The sequence below is a fragment of the Eretmochelys imbricata genome, chromosome 1 (assembly GCF_965152235.1).
Source record: "Eretmochelys imbricata isolate rEreImb1 chromosome 1, rEreImb1.hap1, whole genome shotgun sequence".
NCBI classification, from domain to species: domain Eukaryota; kingdom Metazoa; phylum Chordata; order Testudines; family Cheloniidae; genus Eretmochelys; species Eretmochelys imbricata.
The window spans coordinates 223,869,342-223,891,991 of record NC_135572.1 but is presented as its reverse complement, the minus strand read 5'-3'; the positions used below and the strand labels follow the sequence as shown (position 1 = coordinate 223,891,991).

The 22,650-nt window shown below is 45.8% G+C and overlaps 2 protein-coding genes across 2 annotated transcripts in view; one reads left to right on the top strand and one right to left on the bottom strand.

The window, feature by feature from the left end:
• LOC144258351 (scavenger receptor cysteine-rich type 1 protein M130-like) overlaps positions 1 to 11,936 on the top strand; it is a 68,378-nt gene extending 56,442 nt beyond the window's left edge. The window contains exons 12-16 of the mRNA XM_077806816.1: positions 7,133 to 7,228; positions 8,209 to 8,280; positions 9,361 to 9,450; positions 10,700 to 10,852; positions 11,805 to 11,936. Of these exons, the coding sequence (XP_077662942.1) occupies positions 7,133 to 7,228; positions 8,209 to 8,280; positions 9,361 to 9,450; positions 10,700 to 10,852; positions 11,805 to 11,929 (536 nt within the window). The 3' untranslated portion in view covers positions 11,930 to 11,936. The remainder of the gene's footprint in view (positions 1 to 7,132; positions 7,229 to 8,208; positions 8,281 to 9,360; positions 9,451 to 10,699; positions 10,853 to 11,804) is intronic.
• Positions 1 to 22,650, bottom strand: part of LOC144269822 (scavenger receptor cysteine-rich type 1 protein M130-like) — a 547,202-nt gene that overhangs the window by 150,413 nt on the left and 374,139 nt on the right. The window lies entirely within an intron of this gene.

Genomic DNA, 22,650 nt, shown 5'->3' with positions numbered 1-22,650 from the left:
GAGACAGGAAAAAAGAGCAACACAGGTTGCAGGGTTTCATCAACATCTCCCTCTTCGTTGACCAGAGAACTTCAGCTTTGACAAACCTTCACAACTGACAGACTAGAAGCAGCATTTTGCAAGATTTCAGATTGCTACAAAACTCCATAAGGAAACTGAAGCTATACAGGTATGGTGTTTACTTTGTCCTATTTGGAAGCAAGCAGAGCATTTCTTTCAATCCTTTGATTTTCCTGAAGACAGGCACAAAGATGACTGTGAAAGGGTTCTGGCTTTGTTTGATGCATACTTTATACACTGGAACCTCAAAGTTACAGAACTGACCAGTGAACCACAGACCTCATTTGGAACTGGAAGTATACAACCAGGCAGCACCAGACACCAAAAAAAGAAAGAAAGAAAAAAAAAGGAAATACAGTACAGTAGTGTCTTAAATGTAAAAGAGTAAAAAAATAAAAGGGAAAGGTTAAAAAAAGATTTGACAAGGTAAAGAAACTGTTTCTGTGTTTGTTTCATTTAAATTAAGATGGTTAAAAGCAGCATTTTTCTTCTGCATAGTAAAGTGTCAAAGCTGTATTAAGTCAATGTTCAGTTGTAAACTTTTGAAAGAACAACCGTAACATTTTGTTCCGAGTTATGAATGTTTCAGAGTTATGAACAACCTCTATTCAAATGTGTTTGTAATTCTGAGGTTCTACTGTACCCTCAGAGAAATGTGGTTTATGAAAGGGCATGTTTTCACCAGAGAATTGAAGGACTAGGGGAAAATGTTGAATAGTTTATAAGAGCTCTGCATGCCTTGGCTGAAAACTGTGATTCAGGAACAGCAAACATGAAAACATCAGAGAGAGGCTGGTTATTGGGTTAACAGATAAAAATCCTTCACAGGAGCTACAATTCAAAACAGACTTCACCCTACACACTGCTGTTCAAATGGATTAGAAGCTGTTAACAAACACAGCCTGAATGAAACAAGTTAATACCATAAAACTGGTGAGGTAAAGAGGGAGAACTCCCTGGCTAAGAGGAACAAATTCCACTCAAACATTCAGGATATATTAAATGCACGAAACATGGACGTTTTGCAGTTGTTTGCCACATGAACACAGTCAGGGAATTGATTCATATTCCAGACAGACAATCAGGAGCTATTGTTTCTTGGATCTATCCTGTGTGAAGATACAGAGCCTGCCTGGAGAGTGAAACTGATCATTCAGAGAAACACTATGGACTTTAAAATGGACTTAGGAGCAGATGTAACAGTCATCTCAGAAGGGCCTTACAATCACCTTCAACCCCTCCCAGAGATGAAGCTACCTGCCACAGCTCTGACTAACACTGGAGGCATTCTGAATTGCATGGGACAGTTCACCACAGAAATCTCTTTCAAAGAGAAAAACTTCTCATTCAGAGTGCATGTGATCAAAGACCAACAGCGTTCTCCACCTCAGTGTGGCAGCCATGATGGGCCTCATGAGAAAAGCGGAAGAACTAGAAAGATGGATATTTGAAAGGAGACCCAGTACAAATAAACTCAAGATAAAATGCTGGAGCTTGCAGTGTACCTCAGAAAGAACAATCAACAGAGCAAACTCTACAGATGGCAGATGCAGAACAAGAGGAAGAAAACTCAGAGATTCCAAACAGGCCTCAGGCAGTCATTGCTACTGATGGAAAGCCAGATGACCAAGTTGTTACGTGTTTGGGTTGGGTAATTAGAAAACTAGTACCACTGAGCGATGTTAGGGCTTTTTCCCTCGCCCCTCTCTTGGTTCTTATCATGCAATCAGAAAGCAGAAGACCATAGTCCAAGTGCAGGCAATGCAATGTTTAGTGGGGTTAATCAGGCAAGCATATCCATAGCTCTGTATGCCACAGAGTTTTCCCTGTCCTTTTTCCCACCTTCTTTTTCTTAGCAGGTTTAATTATATCCCTTGGTCCCACCCCTTACAATTTATGGTCATGTTCCGTTTTGGAGGATCGTAGTATGGGGACTTTGGTACCACCTCTTTTGTACCCTATGGGTGGGGTAAGGAGTAAGGTTATATTTCGGCAAGGGTCACCTTTTCTTTGGCTTTTTAGTGTTTCTTATGTTTGCCCACCCTCCCGCCCGCCCCTCCCGTCTGGTTGCTTGACCTTGCCTTGAGATAAGGGTTGAGGCAGTCTTCAAGTATACGCTTGTATATTAAACTCCCACCATTCCCAGCAACACTTTAACTCTTTTCCTTATTTCTTTTCATTGTGCTATAAACCCCATCTGGAAGCAACACACAGTGTTTTCATTCTTTGTTCATACATATTTGTAAGGAGGATATAAAAGTATCAAAAGTCAAACCGAAAATTTTATCCTAGGCTAAAAGACAGACCTATATACTAACAAGAGACACTTAATAGACTGATCTGTGCTGAACTATAAAGATACCATGATAACGTAAATGTTGTAAATGGTAAGAATGTAGAACGCAAAGGGAGAAACGTAATGGAAGGTTAAACTGTATTATACTATTCAGCCACTAGGTGACACTGTGTGTAACATACCTTGTTTAAACTAACTTCAGCCATACCTGTCGGAGTATTAAGGTATCTTATGGTGAACACATCTGGTGTGTATCTCTCTTGCACGGAAGCTCTGTAGCCAGTGCACGTCTGGTACAGAAGTCTGGCCTGCTAGTAGCAGCCCTGTAACCTGCACAAGGTGTACATGTCAGGGAGAGCTTTGTGGGGGATCCAGGGACCATCTTAAGTCCTGTCATATCTAATATCTTCAGCTATGATCTGGCCATGGAAATGAACAGCACAGCAGTGACACTTGCAGATGACACTACACTGGGAGGAGTTGAAACTAGTGGGGACGACAGAGAAATAATACAAAGGGGAAATGCAGTGGTTCCTTGCTCTCAAGTGGAGAGGGAGGCCGCACCCTCTCACTGTGTCAGGCAGCAGCACTCAGGCTCGGGTCCCACTTGCTGGGCCGATCTGTAAGAAGTCTAGAGTTCGCAGCCTCCTGTCAGAGCTGCCGCCAGTCAGGAGTCTAGAGCCCTGGCGTTCTAGGCGGGGTGGAGTATAAACAGTCTTTAGTCCACAGCATCCTGGCTGGGACAGCCAGCAGTTCATGGTTGATAAGGGAAGCTCTGGCCCTCTGGGCAGGACAGAGTGGGAAGCAGGTTTTACCTAAGCCTCTTGGCTAAGGTAGGCAGCAAAGACACAGTCTGGGGCTCTGGCTCTTTGGGTGGGGAAGAGCAGGGAGCACCAAACAGTCTAGGGATTCAGGCCCTCAGGCAGGGCAGAGCACCAAACAGACAGTTTTGATGACCTGGCTCTGGCCAACAGCAGACCGCTTGGCCTAACGTGGGGAGGCTGCCACCCCAGGGATGGGATTGGCAGCAGGGGATGAGGGGACCTTGGCGCACCCTACTCGTCTGCGTCCCAGCCCGGGGCCCTAACAGCAGTGGACTGTTCTGCCACTGGGTCAGCAGGGATCCAGCTAAAACATGTTGACTCGGGTTTTGACAGTGTAATGGGACCAAAGTCCAGTTTCCTTGGTCTACTTCCTACCAGCGTCTGGGTGAGGGGTTCCATAGTGCCCGGGTCCTTGGTCTCGTTGGGGTACTTGGCCGATGGCAGTGCCGGCAATTTCTCTGCAGGGTCAGTCTCCTTTGGGGACAGGATGCTGCCTAGTGCAGGTCCAGCTCCAGAATTCTGCAGCAGGCTGGAGACTTCTGTCTCCTTCCCTAGCTCCCACTCCAAAGAGATGCAAGACCCTCCCTTTATACTTCCTGTCCTGCCCTGGTAATTCTGGCGACGGGGGCAGGGCAGGTTTGGCTCCGCCCACCGGAGGGAATGTAGTGGTCCCTCGCTCTAAAGTGGGGAGGGAGGTCACTCTGCCTCACTGGAGAAAATAATACAAACAGACTTCAAGTATTCTTAGAAAAATAACATGTTGAGATTCCATTTAGAAAAGTACAAGAAAATCCATGTGAGGGAAAGATCCGGAATAGAGAGATACAGCAGGAGGGAGGGTACGAGGAAGGAGAAATGCTGGAAAAGAGCTTGGGTGATAATGGCCAAAGAGATCAGACAGTTCTACTAGGCATTTAGGGCATATCTACACTGCAGTGAGAGGTGTGATTGCAGCACATGTAGAAATACCCAAGCTAGCTTTTACCTAGCTCGGTGAAAGCTAGCTGGCATAACAACAGCAGTGTAGTTGCGTCAGCATGGCTGTGACGTGGGCTAGCCACTGGAGTGTGCACCCAGGCTCCTAGGCGAGGCTGTACACGGCAGGTTAGCCTGTGCTGCTGCATGTGCTGACACAGCTACGTGGCTAGCTCGATCAAAGCCAGCTCAGATGTGTTTATGCTGCAAGCACTCCTCCAGATTGCAGTGTAGATTTACCCTTATATAAGAACATAAAAACAGCCATAGTGGGTCAGACCAAAAGTCCATCTAGCCCAGTATCCTGTCTTCCAACAGTGGCCAATGCCAGGCGCTTCAGAGGGAATGAACAGAACAGGTAATCATCAAGTGATCCATCCACTGTTGCCCATTCCCAGCTTCTGGCAAACAGAGGCTAAGGACACCATCCCTGCCCATCCTGGCTAATAGCCATTGCTGGACCTATCCTCCATGAATTTATCTAGTTCTTTTTTGAGCCCTGTTATACTCTTGTCCTTCACAACATCCTCTGGGAAAGAGTTCCACAGGCATTGAGTGTATGTTGTGTGAAGAAATACTTCCTTTTGTTTGTTTTAACCCTGCTGCCTATTAATTTCCTTTGGTGACCCCGAGTTCTTGTGTTATGAGAAGGAGTAAATAACACTTCCTTATTTACTTTCTCCACACCAGTCACAATTTTATAGTTTCATATCGCCCCTTAATCATCTCTTTTCCAAGCTGAAAAGTCCCAGTTTTATTAATCTCTCCTCATATGGCAGCTGTTCCATACCCCTAACCATTTTTGTTGCCCTTTTCCTGAACCTTTTCCAATTTCAATATATCTTTTTTGAGATGGGGTGACCACATCTACACGCAGTACTCAAGATGGAGGCGTAGCATGGATTTAGATCCAGGCAACATGATATTTTCTGTCTTATTATTTATCCCTTTCCAAATGATTAACAAAATTCTTTTTTGACTGCCACTGCACATTGAGTGGGTGTTTTCAGAGAACTATCCACAATGACTCCAAGATCTTTCTTGAGTGGTAACAGCCAATTTAGACCCCATCATTTTATATCTATAGTTGGGATTATGTTTTCCGACATGCATTACTTTGCGTTTATCAACATTGAATTTCTTCTGCAACTGTGTTGCCCAGTCATGCAGTTTTGTGAGATCCCAGTGTATTTTTCGCAGTCTGCTTTGGACTTAACTATCTTGACTAGTTTTGTATCATCAGCAAATTTTGCCACCTCCCTGTTTACCCCTTTTTCCAGAGCATTTATGAATATGTTGATCAGCACTGGTACCAGTACAGACCCCTGGGAGTCAGAACTATTTACCTCTCTCTGTTCTGAAAACTGACCCTTTATTTCTTCCCCTTTTTTCCCTATCTTTTACTCAGTCACTGATCCATGAGAGGACCTTCCCCCTTATCCCATGACAGATTACTTTTCTTAAGAGCCTTTGGTGAGGGACCTTGTCAAAGGCTTTCTGAAAATCTAAGTACACTATATCCACTGGATCCCCCTCGTCCACATGCTTGTTGACTCCCTCAGAGAATCCAAAAGAATTGGTGAGGCACAACTTCCCTTGACAACAACCATGTTGACTCTTCCACAACAAATCATGTTCATCTATGTGTCTGATCATTCTGTCTTTTACTGTAGTTTAAACGAATTTGCCTGGTTCTGTAGTTTGGTTTACTGGCCTGTAATTGCTGGGATTGCTTCTTGAGCGTTTTTAAAAATTTTGCATCACATTAGCTATCCTCCAGTCTTCTGGTACGGAAACTGATTGAAATGATAGGTTACAGACTACAGTTAGTAGTTCTGCAATTTCACATTTGAGTTCCTTCAGAGCTCTTGGGTGAATACCATCTGGTTCTGGTGACTTATTACTGTTTAAAGAAAAGGAGTACTTGTGGCACCTTAGAGACTAACCAATTTATTTGAGCATAAGCTTTCGTGAGCTACAGCTCACTTCATCAGATGCATACTGTGGAAAGTGTAGAAGATCTTTTTATACACACAAAGCATGAAAAAATACCTCCTCCCACCCCACTCTCCTGCTGGTAATAGCTTATCTAAAGTGATCACTCTCCTTACAATGTGTATGATAATCAAGTTGGACCATTACCAGCAGGAGAGTGTGTTTGTGTATGTGTGTGTGCAGGGGTGGGGGGTGAGAAAACCTGGATTTGTGCTGGAAATGGTCCAACTTGATTATCATACACATTGTAAGGAGAGTGATCACTTTAGATAAGCTATTACCAGCAGGAGAGTGGGGTGGGAGGAGGTATTTTTTCATGCTTTGTGTGTATAAAAAGATCTTCTACACTTTCCACAGTATGCATCCGATGAAGTGAGCTGTAGCTCACGAAAGCTTATGCTCAAATAAATTGGTTAGTCTCTAAGGTGCCACAAGTACTCCTTTTCTTTTTGCAAATACAGACTAACACGGCTGTTACTCTGAAACCTGTTATTACTGTTTAGTTCATCAATTTGTTCCAGAACTTCCTCTCATGACACCTCAATCTGGGACAGTTCCTCAAATTCATCACCTAAAAAGATAGGTAGATAGTACTTTCCATTTTTAAAGCACTGCACAAATATTAGCTAATTATTCCCCACACAGTCTCTAGGCAGTACATATACAAGTACTATTTTGCCCATAGGTGTGAGCACCAGGATAGGAGAGGAATCATTTTGGGTGGTAGTAGGAGTAATAGGATACATTTATGAAGGGACCATTAAGGTTGAATATCCAGATAAACTTAATGACAGTGAAATAGCTAATAGAACAAACATGACAGGGACACCTGGGATGCTGAAATCTAAACTGGAGACAGAAGTGGGAATATGCTGTAGGAACCAGTCCTGCACTGGAGTTGGGGGCAGGGGCTGGATGATCTCATAGGGTTTCCCATCCCTAGCTTCTCTGAGCCTGTGCAAACCCTGCCCTTTGTTTTCAGACTCCAGAAGACCCTTGGACCCTTTCTCTGAGGCCGTGTACGAGGAGATCGATTATAACCTGATGAGAAAGAAGCAGGAAATGTTTGATCGCTCAGGTCTGTGTGTGTCATTCCTAACAGGGAGAAAATCTAAAGCTCTGACTTAGAGCTAAATCTCTGCAGCCTTCAAGCCTGTGAGTCCTGGATGGCTGGAGATGCTGGATCTGTGAAGAGACCAGCCAGTTACTGGACTGAGATGAATGAGTTTCCTCCCTAGCAGACTCTGCTAGCCCCATTCTGAGGACAGTCAGGCCCATCTGTACATCCTGCAGCCGTAGGGGGTAATTAGTTTTCGGTCAGGAAAGTGACTGTTCTCGTCATTTTGACTGAATGTCAATCAGGGGGGAAGATGCTGCTCTCAGTTCAGCACATTGTGGGGCACTCTGAGCATGGTCAGTTCTTCTCCTCTGAGATCCACATTCTCCTCTCTGCTAATGGTGGGGGTTGGTCACAGACTCTGATCATAGGAGGGGTGTGGCCTTACCTGTCAAAAAGGCGGGGGAGGGGGAGTATCTTCCAGAACAAAATGGGAGTCATGTCCGTGGCTGAGGAGATCTGGACCAGCAGCCTCAGCCATAATTTTCTGCTGGATCAGGCCATGAAACAGCAACATTCAGGAGGAGAAGATAAACATTCCTCTCTAAAGAGATTCTTACACCCTGAGTGTGACTCAAAACAGGCTCCCCAGTTCATGAGAAGGATTTGAATGAAACCCACAGGAGGGGATGCCATGGTAAAAGGCTCACTCAGTTCCTGCCTCACCTCATGAGGTCAATATGGCTGTTCCCAGCATCTTCCCAGTCTGAATTATCCACCCCAAAGCCACATTTACTACAAAAAAACCTGATATTTAGCTTAGAAAGTCTGTGTCAGCCTCTCACCACTCAGTCGCTGTGAATTCAGCATCTTCTCTTGAAGAAGCAATATAGTGAGACCATAAATCTTGCTCCAGGACCCAGATGCATTGCCCATCAGCCAGTTTCGCTGCTCTCACTGTGATAACATCCCATTTACCCTTTCTCCAGTTTCCTATTCAGATGACTCAGTGACAAAGCTGCAGTATTACACCAGGGACAGCGAGGGGGAAAATGATCCTGGATCAGAGCAAGGTAACAAGGATGGGGGTGGACACAGAGACACACAAAAGATTTCTGTCCAGCTCTTGATGGAAATGTGAACAAATCCTGACCCTTTCTGTGTGTGGTTGACTGTGCTCTCTCCCAGGGGAGGAGCTGCAGGGAACCGGGCAGAGAAATATTCACACTGTAAAAAAGAATCTGACTTCTACAGCTGACACGTGTCACTGTACAACCCCTGATCTGTGCCCCATGATCTTAGCCCCCTGCCTCCTCGACAGGAACATATAACCGAATTCACGATCCAGCCCATATAATGTAAGGACTTTAAACCATGTTTTACAGACGTCAGTTGAATTCACAATGATCAGCTCTGGTGTGGCAGCTACTATCTCCCAGCAGCCTGTGATGGGATGTTAGATGGGGTGGGATCTGAGTTACTACAGAGAATTCTTTCCTGGGTATCTGACTGGTGAATCTTGTCCATATGCTCCGGGTTCAGCTGATCACCATATTTGGGGTCGGGAAGGAATTTTCCTCCAGGGCAGATTGGAAGAGGCCCTGGAGGTTTTTCGCCTTCCTCTGTAGCATGGGGCACTGGTCACTTGCTGGAGGATTCTGTGCTCCTTGAAGTCTTTAAGCCACGATTTGAGGACTTCAATAGCTCAGACATAGGTGAGAGGTTTATCGCTGGAGTGGGTGGGTGAGATTCTGTGGCCTGCATTGTGAAGGAGGTCGGACTAGATGATCATAATGGTCCCTTCTGACCTTAATATCCATGAATCTATGAATCTATGAAACAGGTCCAGGGTTAGCTCAAAACCAGCATAGATCCTGATCTCATTGAAGGGCATGACAAAGTTGGTATTGGATGCTGTGGGGCAGGGCTGGGCCTTAGTTATTTTTGAGGAAACAAAGGTGGCACAATTATTGTTTGACAGAATGTCCATGACTCTCCCTTTTCCCCTGGGTCACCCTGTGACTTCTCCTGCAGACTCTATGATGAAAAGCCCAAACTCGAAAACAACAGGCCTAAACTAAACAGGGGAACTAAAACCTGCTGGGGAAATGGGTGTGTTCAGGGGAAGCTGACCGTGATGTTTGCTGTTCCAGAGGGAGCTTCCCAAGGGGGGTCTCAGTTGGATTACAATAATGTGGAGGAGCCTGCCTTGAGGAACGTCCTCCAGACTCCAGACAGCCGAGGTGAGCAATGATGAATGTGCCTCCTGGAAGCCACATTGCCCCTTGGCTACTGCTGCTCCCCCTCTTCATTCCCTAGTCTGCCCTTTGATCCTGAGCTCAGGGCTGGGAAGAATTAACCCAAAGTAGCCTGGCTGGAGCCAGCGAAGGGCTGTCAGGGTTCCCTCCCCACACTGAACTCACGGGTACCGATATGGGGACCCGCATGAAAGACCCCCGAAGCTTATTTTTACCAGCTTAGGTTAAAAGCTTTCCCAAGGCACCAATTTCATCTTGTCCTTGAACAATATGCTGCCACCACCAAGTGATTTAGACAAAGACCAGGGAAAGGACCACCTGGAGTTCCTTTTTCCCAAAATATCCCTCCAAGCCCTTACACCCCCTTTCCTGGGGAGGCTTGAGAATAAACAAGATGAGCACAAACCAGCCTTCGATTTTGATGAAAGACTATGAAAGACCCCAAAACCCCCATCGGATTCTTAAAAAAAACAACCCAGAACTTTATTAGAAGAACAAAAAAAGATAAGAGAACAACTCTGTAAGATCAGAGTGGAAGATAATCTTACAGGCAGTCAGATTCAAAACATAGAGAATCCCTCTTGGCAAAACCTTAAGTTACAAAAAACCACAAAAACAGGAATACACATTTCCTCCAGCACAGCAAATTTCAGAAGCCAAAACAAAGAAAACCCAACACATTTTCTCGCTAGATTACTTACTAACTTTACAGGAGTTGGAGGGCTTTCATCCTTGATCTGTTCCCGGCAAAGGTATCACACAGACAGACAAAAGCCTTTCCCCCCCTCCAGATTTGAAAGTATTTTGTCCCCTCAGAGGTCATTTTCGGTCAGGTGCCAGCCAGGTTACCTGAGCTTCTTAACCCTTTACAGGTAAAAGGACTTTGCCTCTGTCCAGGAGGGATTTTATAGCACTGAATACAGAAAGGTGATTACCCTTCCCTTTATATTTATGGCAAGGGCATTTCACAATTAACAGCTCCCCTCATTGTTGCCTGTAGGAGCCACGTCTTTGTTATTTTTATGTTTCCTGTTTGTTTCCCCTCTAATGGCCTCCTTTGATTATCCCTGTGCAATCTGGCAGGATAATATCAAACAGCTAAACTGAGATGTATGTGGCATTCATAAGAAATAATACACATAAGTCCCTGCTTTGCCACACCTGGCATGTAGCTTATTTCTCTATTCAGTGGAAAGCCTTTTATCATTACCATTAATTCCCATCATTATTTCAGAGGTCCCTGCCCTGCCTGGAGATGACCCAAGGGACAGTTATGATGATGCCAGAGAAATTTCTGACCCTGAAGATGACCCTGGTTTTGGACCGAGTGCCCAGGAAGTCACGGGGGCCCATGGGGAAAGTGTCAGGAACAGGGATTCACGGACAGGTGAGTGGAGTGTACACAACTCACCTGGAAGAGCCTTTACTGGCCACTAGGGGTCACTGTGACTGCACTGAAACACAGTTATTGGTAAACTCCGAGCTGTGTCCCCTCCCTGACCTCTGCTAAACAGAGTTAAATGGATTGAAATCAAGAAAGAGAGAAGGTTTCCTAGATAAGGTCCCTGATCCTGCAAATACTAGATCCCATCTGTCAGTCTACTCACATGAATACTCTCTCTGACTTCAGTGGGACTGTCCAAATCAACAAAGTTACATGGGTCCATTGGCAGGATCAGGGCCAAAGTGCCCTTCCCCAAACCAGGTGTCAGTTCCCTGGATGGTAATGGGAAGAGCAGGTCCCTGGGGTGGGGTTAGTTAGCGGCCTGGCTTTGAAATCACTCTCTTCAATATGTAAATGTCCCCATTAGCACAGGATCAGAGCTGGGACCCAGGACTGAGCTCCCACTTTGCATCTCAGGGGAGACTGGGTTGGGATGAAATGTGCATTTCTTTGGTCTTGATGGGAATAATGTGTGAATAAGCATTGTGTGGGTGGGTGAGATCTGTGATGTCCAGGCAAGTCCCATGGGCTAGGGTCCCCACCCTGCTCCAGCCACCAGGTGTCTGCTGGCTTGTGGTCCCTTAGGGACTATATCAGCTGTCAGGAGTTACAGCAGCTCCCAGTGCTGTATCAGGGAGTTGTCACCAGCTCACTGCCATCCCCACATTTATCCTGCACCAGGGAGGTCTCAGCACAGAGAGATTCTGCTCCCACGTGTTTTCTTTGAAGAACAGAAAGAGAGCTAATGGTTTAAACATGTCAGAGGCCCACTAAGAGGAACTGTGGGTGGGGGCTGATTCACAGCCCATGCTGTATGTTGCCCATCCATTATGTGAGTGCACATGAGTGGAGAATGAATACGTTGACTGTAATGTGACTTGCTTGCTATTTTCAGGCTGGAGTCTGCACTTGCTAAGAAGTGAAGGGGCCTCTGGGGCTGAGAGGGAAGCCCTGTCCCCACCTTCTCATGACCCAGGTTATGATGACGTTGATGATGGCATCTCTGGGACATCAATATAGGAATGGCTGGGTTCAGATCAAATATCCTGTGAGGATGTAAATGCTGTATGGTTAGATTCTTTCTGTCCCAAATGCTCATTGATCCAACGGGGTATTGGAGACAATCCCTGCCTGGGAACTGCTTCAATTAGCTTTTTGATTTCAGTTTTGTTTAGATGCAAGAAATAAGTCTGACTGAGACAGGGGCTGTGATTTCCCCTCTAATTTCCCATTGATCAGACAATCTGGAACTTCCCTGCTTTTTTGTCCCTAACACTTCTTCATTGTGAATTTTTGCTTTTTCTTATTAAACCCTTTTTGAAGATCTGTCCCTGGGCTGATGTTTCTCTCATTAGGTGTGTTGGGTGGCTCCATGGGGACCAGCAGTGAGAGAGATGGAGACTAAAGTGATGGGTTCGGTCACAGAGACCCCCTTGGGACTGTCATCTGATGTGCTGAGACTATCTCTCAGCCGTTTTCCCTGCCAGTTTGGGACTCCAGCACCCTGCCTTGTTGAGCCAGATATGCTAGCCTGCTACAATACAGACTCAGGTCTGGTCCACGCCCCCAAAGCTGCAGACTTTAACCAAAAATTGCTCAGCAGGTCTGCTATCTCCAGCACCCAGACACCCAGCTTCCAATGGGATCCAAACCACAAATAAATCCATGTTACTCTGTATAAAGCTTATACAGGGTAAACTCATAAATTGTTCACCCTCTATATCATTGATAGAGAGATATGCACAGTCGTTTGTTCCTCCAGGTATTAATCACTTACTCTGGGTTCAATAATAAAGAAAAGTGATTTTATTAAGAACAAAAAGTAGGATTTCAGTGGTTTCAAGTAATGACAGACAGAACAAAGTAAGTTAGCAAGCACAATAAAGCAAAAACACACAAGTCCAAGCCTAATACATTAAGAAACTGATTACAGGTAAAATCTCACCCTCACAGATATGCTAATAAGCTTCTTTCACAAACTAGGCTCCTTCCTAGTCTGGGCCCAATCCTTTCCCCTGGTACAGACTTGTTAGTTCCAGCAGACATCTTAGGTGGAAAGCAGGGGTGTTCTCATGACTGGCAGCTTCCTTTGTTTTGTTCCAGCCCCTTTTATAGCTTTGGCACAAGGCTGGAATCTTTTGTCTCTCTGGGTCCCCACCCCTCCTTCTAAATGGAAAATTACCAGATTTAAGATGGATTCCAGTGTCAGGTGACATGCTCACATGTCCTGTGAGACCCCAGCCTCCATTCTTCCTTGGCTGGCTCCCAGGAACACTTGCAGGTAAATAAACATTTTACAACCAATTGTCCTTGTCAGTGGGAGCCATCAAGATGCTAAGCCATCATTAATGGCCCACACTTTGCCAAGTTACAATAGGACCTTAGAGTTATACTTCATATTTCTAGCTTCAGATACAATGATGATACATGCATACAAATTGGATGAATATATTTTATATTGCTTTGTAATGATACTTTACAAGAGACCTTTTGCATAACGCATATTCCAGTTACATTATATTTAAACTCATAAGCATATTTCCATAAAACATTATGGAGTGCAACTTCACAACTGAATCACCAAAAAGTAGTAATGCTAAAATATCACTTCTCAGATATCGCAGGCTCTAGGATGGGGCACTGCACTGAAAGTGAATGCTCTATCAGGTTTGCGGTAACAGTGAGAAACCCAGCAACAAAATATTCCTAACTCCAGAGAGGGCCCTAACCCCCAATCCAGACTCCAGACTTTCCTCTGAAATCCAGGAGGATAAATGGGAGGTTATTTACAGGTATCTTAATGAGCACACACACACACGATTAGACAGTGACAAGAGGCCCCTAATCTCTTCTCTGCCCTAGAAATGCTGATACTATGCCCTTCACTGTGGCATCAGAGCATCGTATATAGATGCATGAAGTGACATGATTTTCTTTCATCCCATGTGGGTTGTTCTCCATCCTTCCCCCTAGGGAAAAAGTGCATGTGGATTCTTATGGAGGTTTATTTTATGACATGCTACGAGCTTATGCTACTGAAGGCAGGTTTCAGAAGCTCACTTTCAAGTGGAACAGAAAGAGGGTTCAGGTGATTTTGTGATCCTGTGGGAGTTGGGTCCAGAGTCTCAGATCAACCACCAGGAAAACTGTCTCCTGAACAAATGAGCTTCCTCTGGCTGGCGACAGCTCCACTGTGCCTGAGGGACAGCGCTGATCAATGCAGTCCTGGAATGGGAAGGAATCTTTCATTTGTCAAAGGCCCAAATGCTAAAGGCTCAGATCCTCAGAGGCATTTAAACCCCCTAATGTCCATTGATTTCAATGGAGCTTAAATACCTCTACAGATCTGGGCCTAAGTGGCTTGAAGATAAGGACTGAGACCTTCCATGAAACATGATTTTCTAAGAGAAGGTTGAAATGCTTTTTTTAGATAAGGTTAGATTTGCTCACCTTTGTTTAAAGAAGGCATCTTTGTACCATTTTGACTCTTATGTTGCATGGTGCATTGTGGGTGTGGCACATTGTGGCAGTGTGTGATGGTATCTATGTGGTGGTGGTGTGTTATGTGATTTGTACAGAGTGTATAGTGTTTGAGTGTTGCATGTGATGGTGTGTATGTTATGGGGGGGAGTGATGCATTGGAGTTGTATGTTGTATATGTGCTGGGTGGGGTGTGAATGATGTGTGGTAAAGGATTGTGTTGGGCATGTGGATGTGACTGTGGATGTGATGTGTGGGTGCTATGGTACAATTTAAAAGTCAAAAAGATAAAGTCAAAATGAAACTTTTTAATAATTTCCTCTCAGAAATGTTCAGGAAATCTATACTTCCTACAGAATGTTTTGATTTTGTGGAATCAGCATTTTCTGATGGAAAAATATTCCAATAGGAAAATATGCAACTATCTGTCCTGGTTCTCTTTCGAAAAGATACGCTTTAGGTCAACCAAAACTATGGGCTTGATGTAGGAATTCCTGTGTGAAATGTAAAAAGAAAAGGAGTACTTGTGGCACCTTAGAGACTAACCAATTTATTTGAGCATGAGCTTTCGTGAGCTACAGCTCACTTCATCAGATGCATACCGTGGAAACTGCAGCAGACTTTATATATACACAGAGAATATGAAACAATACCTCCTCCCACCCCACTCTCCTGCTGGTAATAGCTTATCTAAAGTAATCGTCAGGTTAGGCCATTTCCAGCACAAATCCAGGTTTTCTCACCCTCCACCCCCCCACACAAATTCACTCTCCTGCTGGTGATAGCCCATCCAAAGTGACAACTCTTTACACAATGTGCATGATAATGAAGTTAGGCCATTTCCTATCACCAGCAGGAGAGTGAATTTGTGTGGGGGGGTGGAGGGTGAGAAAACCTGGATTTGTGCTGGAAATGGCCTAACCTGACGATTACTTTAGATAAGCTATTACCAGCAGGACAGTGGGGTGGGAGGAGGTATTGTTTCATATTCTCTGTGTATATATAAAGTCTGCTGCAGTTTCCACGGTATGCATCTGATGAAGTGAGCTGTAGCTCACGAAAGCTCATGCTCAAATAAATTGGTTAGTCTCTAAGGTGCCACAAGTACTCCTTTTCTTTTTGCGAATACAGACTAACACGGCTGTTACTCTGAAACCTGTGTGAAATGTGTGTTATTCAGGAGGTCAGATGAGCTGATCATAATGGTCCCTTCTAAGCTGTGAAAGTCAAATATGAATCTCTGATGTGAGATAACATAGCCAGATCCACCCACTTCCAACAATCCAGGGAACCGTACAACACCCCTCCACCAAAATAGTCAGACTACTGTAGCAGTGTCACTCATGAAAGAGCAAGCAAATGGCAGAAGTCTGCAGGAGATTAAAACAGCCCTACTGGGTTTTGGTTACAGTATGATCATGTGCACTCCCTGAGGGTAACAGAAAGGGGATGTACTGGAAGCAAAAACATACAGAGGTAAATAAGCATCCTGGCTGAGTTCTACAATATCTAGCAACTGACCCAGGACCGGATTAACTTTTTGTGGGCCCGGCCCCAAACATATTTGTGGGCCCCCTTGGGGAATGAAGAGGCCAGGGGCAAGAGCACAGCGGGGAGGGTGGATTTGATTTAAATCACTAGTCAGCAAGACTCAATTTAATCATGGTTTTCTACATAAAAGTGCTTTCTTGTTGGTTGTTATAACCTTAGTACATATTCTTCACAACTCAGAGATAGATGTAGGTTTGGTTTTTAGAAGGTACACACTATACATTTTTAAACTGTGATTTATTTTGAAAACTTTTCAGATTAGTTTTACAGCTATATTACAAAATGAATGAGCGTTTGGTATGTCATTTCCCAAAGGTAACTGAAGCAGATATTTATGAAGTTATTGGGAGGTGAACTATCTCCAGTTCAACAGGTTAATCATTAATATTTGGAGGATTTTCTTGCCAGGCTGTATTAGGAGGAGAACATCACCAGACAGATATTTAAATTGTTTCATTTAACTAAAACAATAACGTTAAGTAAGTATTCTGGATATTTTTCTTCAACAAGAAACAGAATAGTTTAACAAAAAAGCAGATGTCCCTCACTTCTCATCTTTATCTCCAGACTTCTTTTCCTTGTCCAGATCTATTCCGTCCCCAACAATCTTCTATTCATTGAACTTTTTGAAACTTTTCACTTTTAAAGACAGGTAAGGGGTTGACCCTGTGTACACAAATTTGCAGAAAGACAATAGAGTTGACGTCTGTTATTTCTCACCTCTAAATATTATTTATTTATTTATTTAAAACATTTTTGCTGTTAACAAGCATGTTACCTCTGGAGACACAAATCCACAGTTTGAGAAGTGCAAAACTAAGCATCTCTGATGGTATCTTCTAGGCTGAGCACTGAGTCCCATTGAGTAGATAGAAAAATTAACCTAAATAATCTATACAGAAGCCTGTGGAACCCATAAGATTGGGTCCCTAATCCATGAACTATTAGAACTCATTTACAAAACTTTTCTTAAACATTACATGAATATATTGTCTCATACTATAGAATTATGGGGGGAGGGATAGCTCAGTGGTTTGAGCATTAGCCTGTTAAACCCAGGGTTGTGAGTTCAGTCCTTGAGAAGGCCATTCAGGGATCTGGGGCAAAAATTGGGGATTGGTGCTGCTTTGAGCAGCAGGTTGGACTAGATGACCTCCTGAGGTCTTTTCCAACCCTGATAGTCTATGATTCTATTAATTAAAATTTATAATCCCTGTTCCATGATGAGATGTAATGTACCTTAATTAAAACTATCTTTAGATATTTTCCCCTCAAAAATCCACTTTAAATTTAAAAAATCTGATTATTTGATTTTTTTTAAAGTAATTGATTTTTATCCACCCTGACAGTTGGGCATGGTGTGTCAGGGGAAGGATTGGTCCCCAGGTGGAGCAAGGCAGGGGCCAGGGCAAGATGAGCACAGCGGGGCATGTGGGGAGGATTAGTCCTTGTTGACTGGAGGAAAGCAGGGGCTGAGGGTAAAAGCACAGTGGGATGGGAGCTAGGGTTGGTCCTTGGAGCTAGAAAGGGGCCGGGGGTAAACAGCACAGAGTGGGTACCTACCTTCACCCTCGTTCTAGCCCATTCTCTTCATCTCGCTCTGCACCAAGCTGAGGGTGTGGGTGCACTGAGCACAGGGCTGGGGGTGCAGGATCTGGGAGATAGAGTGTAGGAGAAGGCTGGGGGTTGGGGTGCAGAATCTGAACAGGAGCTAGACTGAGGGAGGGGGCAGGAGGTTGGGGTGTGGAGCGCTTACCTGGGACATCTTCCATTCGGTGCGAGGGGTGCAGGTGGGTATGTGAGAGGGAGGGTGCAGGATCTCCAGGTTGGTGCTCAGGGTGGGGGTGGGGATGTGTGGGGGGTGCAGGAGTCAGGGCAGAGTATCTGTGGGGGGGTGTGCAGGAGACAGGGCAGGGGGCTGGGGGGGCTGGGTAGGTGTGTGGGGTGCAGAAGTCAGGGCTGGGTGTGTGTGGGGTGCAGGAGTCAGAGTAGGGGTTTTGTGAGGGGGGTTCAGGAGTCAGGGCTGGCGGGGTTTGAGGGGGGTGCAGGAGTCAGGGCAGAGGTCAGGGGGCTGGGAGGGTGGGCTGGGGTCATGGGGTTGCTCCCATCCCCCTGCCCTGAGCGGCTCAAGGCAGGGGGCTTGTCATAAATATAAAGGGAAGGGTAAACCCCTTTAAAATCCCTCCTGGCCAGAGGAAAAATCCTCTCACCTGTAAAGGGTTAAGAAGCTAAAGGTAACCTCGCTGGCACCTGACCAAAATAGGAGGAGGGAGAAATACAAAGTGTCTGTGTCTGTCTGTGTGATGCTTTTGCCAGGGACAGAACAGGAATGGAGTCTTAGAATTTAGTAAGTAATCTAGCTAGATATGTGTTAGATTATGATTTCTTTAAATGGCTAAGAAAATAAGCTGTGTTGAATAGAATGAATATTCCTGTCTGTGTGTCTTTTTGTAACTGAAGGTTTTGCCCCGAGGGATTCTCTATGTAAGGTAATTAGATTTTACAGAGGTGATTCTTTTTACTGTTTCTTCGATTAAAATGTTTCTTTTCAAGAACTGAATGCTTTTTTCATTGTTCTAAGGTCCAAGGGTTTGGGTCTGTGGTCACCTATGCAAATTGGTGAGGATTTTTACCAAACCTTCCCCAGGAAGTGGGGTGCAAGGGTTGGGAGGATTTTGGGGGGAAGACGTTTCCAAACAATGTTTTCCCAATAAACCCAGATAAACTTTTGGTGGTGGCAGTGGAAGTCCAAGGGCAAAGGGTAAAATAGTTTGTACCTTGGGGAAGTTTTAACCTAAGCTGGTAAAAGTAAGCTTGGGGGGTTTTCATGCAGGTCCCCACATCTGTACCCTAGAGTTCAGAGTGGGGAAGGAACCTTGACAGGGCTGGAGGGGGTATGTCCCAATTCCACCCCCTTCTCCAAGGCCCCGCCCCTGCCTCTTCTCCACTTCTCCCGCTTCCTGCCTTTGGCAAACAGCTGATCGGCGGTAGGGAGAGGGACAGAAGTAGCAAGCTGGGGGAAGAGGCGGATGGAGGGGAGCTTGGTTGCTGGCAGAGCCTGCCATGCAGCAGCAGGACAGAACCCCAGGAGCCGGCAACACCAAGCTTCCACCCCTTCAGGAGAGAGCGGGGGCGGAGAAGCGCAGCTGGCCGGGGCCCCTTTGGAGCGTGGGCCCAGTGCCCTGGAGCCCGTGGCGCCGTGGTAAATCCGCTACTGTCTAGGAAGCAAGCCAGCTAGACAGTGAAACATCAGACACTGCTCCCAATGCTGCACTCAGTTTTTCAGAAATTAGTCGACTTTATGGCCAGAAGAGACCATTAGAGCATCTAATCTGACCCTCTGCATATCACAGGACTCCTGGATGACACAATAGCTACTTTTTAGGCAAACACATTCCAGAAAGGCATCTAGTCTTTATTAAATGACATCAAGAGATAGAGAATCCACCACTTTCCTTGGTAGCTTGTTCCTGTGGTGAATCGGCCCCGCTGTTGAATATTTGTGCCTTATTTGTAATATGAATTTGTCTCTCTTCACCTTCCAGCCATTGGGCCTTGTTGTGCCTTTCTCTGCTAGATTAACGAGCCCTTTAATACCCAATAGTTTCTCTCCATGAACGCACTTCAACACTTCAATGAAGTCACCTTTCAATCCTCTTTTGATAAGCTGAACAGGTTGAGCTCTTTCAGTAGCTGACTAGAAGGCATTTTTCTCCAGCCCTCAGAACATTTGGTGGCTCTTTGCTGCCCCAGCTCCAATTTCACAACATCTCTTTCAAATGAGGACACCAAAATCAGACGCAGTTTTCCAATATCAGTCCCACTGATGCCGTGTCACCTCCTGACAGGATCTATAACTGTGTAGATCACTGTTGCGACCACTGTTATATATTTGCAGCCAATATTGTATAAAGGTTGTCGTGTAAGCGGTCTAGGGAGAGGTTATGATTGGCTGATGAAAATTATGCTCTCTGTGTCTGTGTATCATTTTTGTAGTTGAAGTTATGAATATTGGCTCTATACTGTCTGTATTTCAAACTTGTGCTATGCTTCCGGGGAACACCCCAGACAAGTTGGTGTCAGCTCTGCCAAGCCTGCTTGATGGCCCATTAAGGAGCATCGACTATACAACTGACCCATTGAGAGAAGGCAGATAGGCCTTGTGGCTCAGCAAGATATGCAGGGAGCTGCCTACGGACAGAACTCTAAGCTTTTTCTGTGCCACATGCTGGATAGAGTGTCCTTGGGACAAAGAAAGCAAAGACCACATGGCAAGAGACTAAAAGGCTGATGCCTCCCCTCCATCTTGTCTTCAATCCGGCTTCATACCTCTGGAGGGACTTTGCTACAAACTGAAGCTCTGTACAAAGGACCGAATGACCCATCCCAGCTGTGGATGTACTCCAGAGACTTGATTTGAACCTGCAGTTTATTCTATCACTGCTACAAGCCTGAACTAAGGACTTTGCCATTACTGTATGCAATTGATTCCATTTAACCAATTCTAGCTCTCATCTATGTCTTTTTCCCTTCATGAATAAACCGTTAGATTTTGGATTCTAAAGTATGGCAACAGCATGATTTGTGGGTAAGATCTGATTTGTCTATTGACCTGTGTCTGGGGCTTGGGCCTTTGGGGTCCTTTGAGAGAACCTTTTTTCTTTTACTGGGGAATTGCTTTTCATAACCATTCATCCACATAATGAGTGGCACTGGCGGTGATACTGGGAAACTGCAGTGTCCAAGGGAATTGCTTGTGTGACTTGTGGTTAGGCAGTGGGGTAAAATTGAAGTATTCTCTGTTTGGCCGGTTTGGTTTGCCTTAGAGGTGGAAAAAACCCAGCTTTGGGCTCTAACTGGCCTGCTTGAAGCAATTTGTCCTGAATTGGAACTCTTAGTTGGGTCCCGGCAGAACCAGAATCGTTACACCTCCCTAGCCTACTCACTGCTCTGTCCCTACGTCAAATGATGGCTTTAGCCCTGTTCACCACAGCATCACACTGGGAGCTCATTTTGAGTGGCTTCTTCACTCTGGCCCCTAAATCCTTTTCAGAGTCACTGCTTTCCTGGATACACTTCCCCATTCTGTCGGTGTGGCCGGCATGCCTTGTCACTAGCTATAGGACCTTGCATTTGGCTCTGGCACTAACATGGGCATGGAAGTTTGAGGAACAGGGCAGAGGCCTGTGTGGGGCAAGGAGGGCAGAGATTGGGGAAGAAAGAGCAGAGGATCAAACACATTCTTAAGGTGGTCATGATGATCTCCATTTCAAAGATAGAGAAAGTGAGGCACCAGGTGGGAGAGTGACCTGGCCAGGATCCTGGTACCACTCAGTGGCAGGGCTGCACTACAACCTGTTCCCTGCTCTCATCACTGGACGCTGCTGCCCCTTCTGTATGACCACTCCAGCCATCCTCTCCCATAGGCCATCCCCACCACTCTCCAACACTAGGCTGCTTCCATAATGGAAGTAGGCTTGTAACAGAGTTCACTCACCGAGAGGTGCCCCTTCCTGGCAAGGCCTGGTGTCACAGCTTTCTTGCTGGGCTAGCACCCCTGCCAATAGTCGCTAGGGCACTCTGGCAGTTTTTTGCCTGGGAACTCAGCCCTTCAGCCAGGTGACCGTCTTTTCGTCCACTCCTTCCTGGGTCGTGCTCATCCCAAACTAAAAGTCCAAAAATGTCTTTAACAGAAGAGGGGGAGGGATAGCTCAGTGGTTTGAGCTTTGGCCTGCTAAACCCAGGGCTGTGAGCTCAATCCTTGAGGGGGCCATTTAGGGATATGGGGCAAAAATTGGGGATTGGTCCTGCTTTGAGCAGGGGGTTGGACCAAGTGACCTCCTGAGGTCCCTTCCAACCCTGATATTCTATGATTCTAAACAAGGTCCTCTGTCCTTTGGGGGCTCTTCCTCAGCCTGACTTTGGCTCGGCCTGCCCTTGCTGGCCTTGGAAGCCCTTTCTCTGGCCTTGTACGTCCCCTTCCTCAGGGACCATGGGAGAAGCAGTCCTACCCTGGATTCTAGGTTCTGCCCCGAGGCCCTGTACCAAACAGCTAGGCCTGCTCCTGTACCTTTGCTGCGGTTTTCCCTGGCTTTCCCCTCAGGTGGAGCTCACTCTGTAATCCATTTGGCCAAGCTCCAGGCTTTATAGCCCACAGGCCAAGCCCCCCCCATCAGGTATTGCTGCTGCTGCTGCTGCTGCTCCGTCTGTAGCTCCGCCTGCATTTCCTTCTGCTTCTGTTGGTTTTCTAGGAACTGCTGGAGAAACCTCTGGACCTGCTTTGGCTGCTTAACCAGTCCCTGGAACTGAAGTGGGAAATCCAGTGACCGGCTGAGTCCCTCGATACACCCGCTTGGGAGGACAGACCTTCCTTCAGCAACCAAGACTTCCATCATCCCTCAAGCATCACAGGGGGAATTCAATCCTCTTGACTCTGCCAATCAGAAACCAATCTACTCATCGTTACGTCTCCCCCTCCCGTGCCGGCAGCCAGGTGTCGCATCACAGCCCTCTCACTGGGCTGGCGTCCCCCATGCACAGTCGCTCCAGCACCAGGGCAGTTTCTCTGCCTGGTAACTCAGCCCTCCGGCTTGGTCACCACCTTCAGTCCACCCTTCTGGGGCCCAGCTTGTCTCACACTAAAAGTCCAAAGAGGTCTTTCCACAGAAAGAAGTCCTTCTGCCATTGTTGGGGCTCTTGCTCAGCCTGCA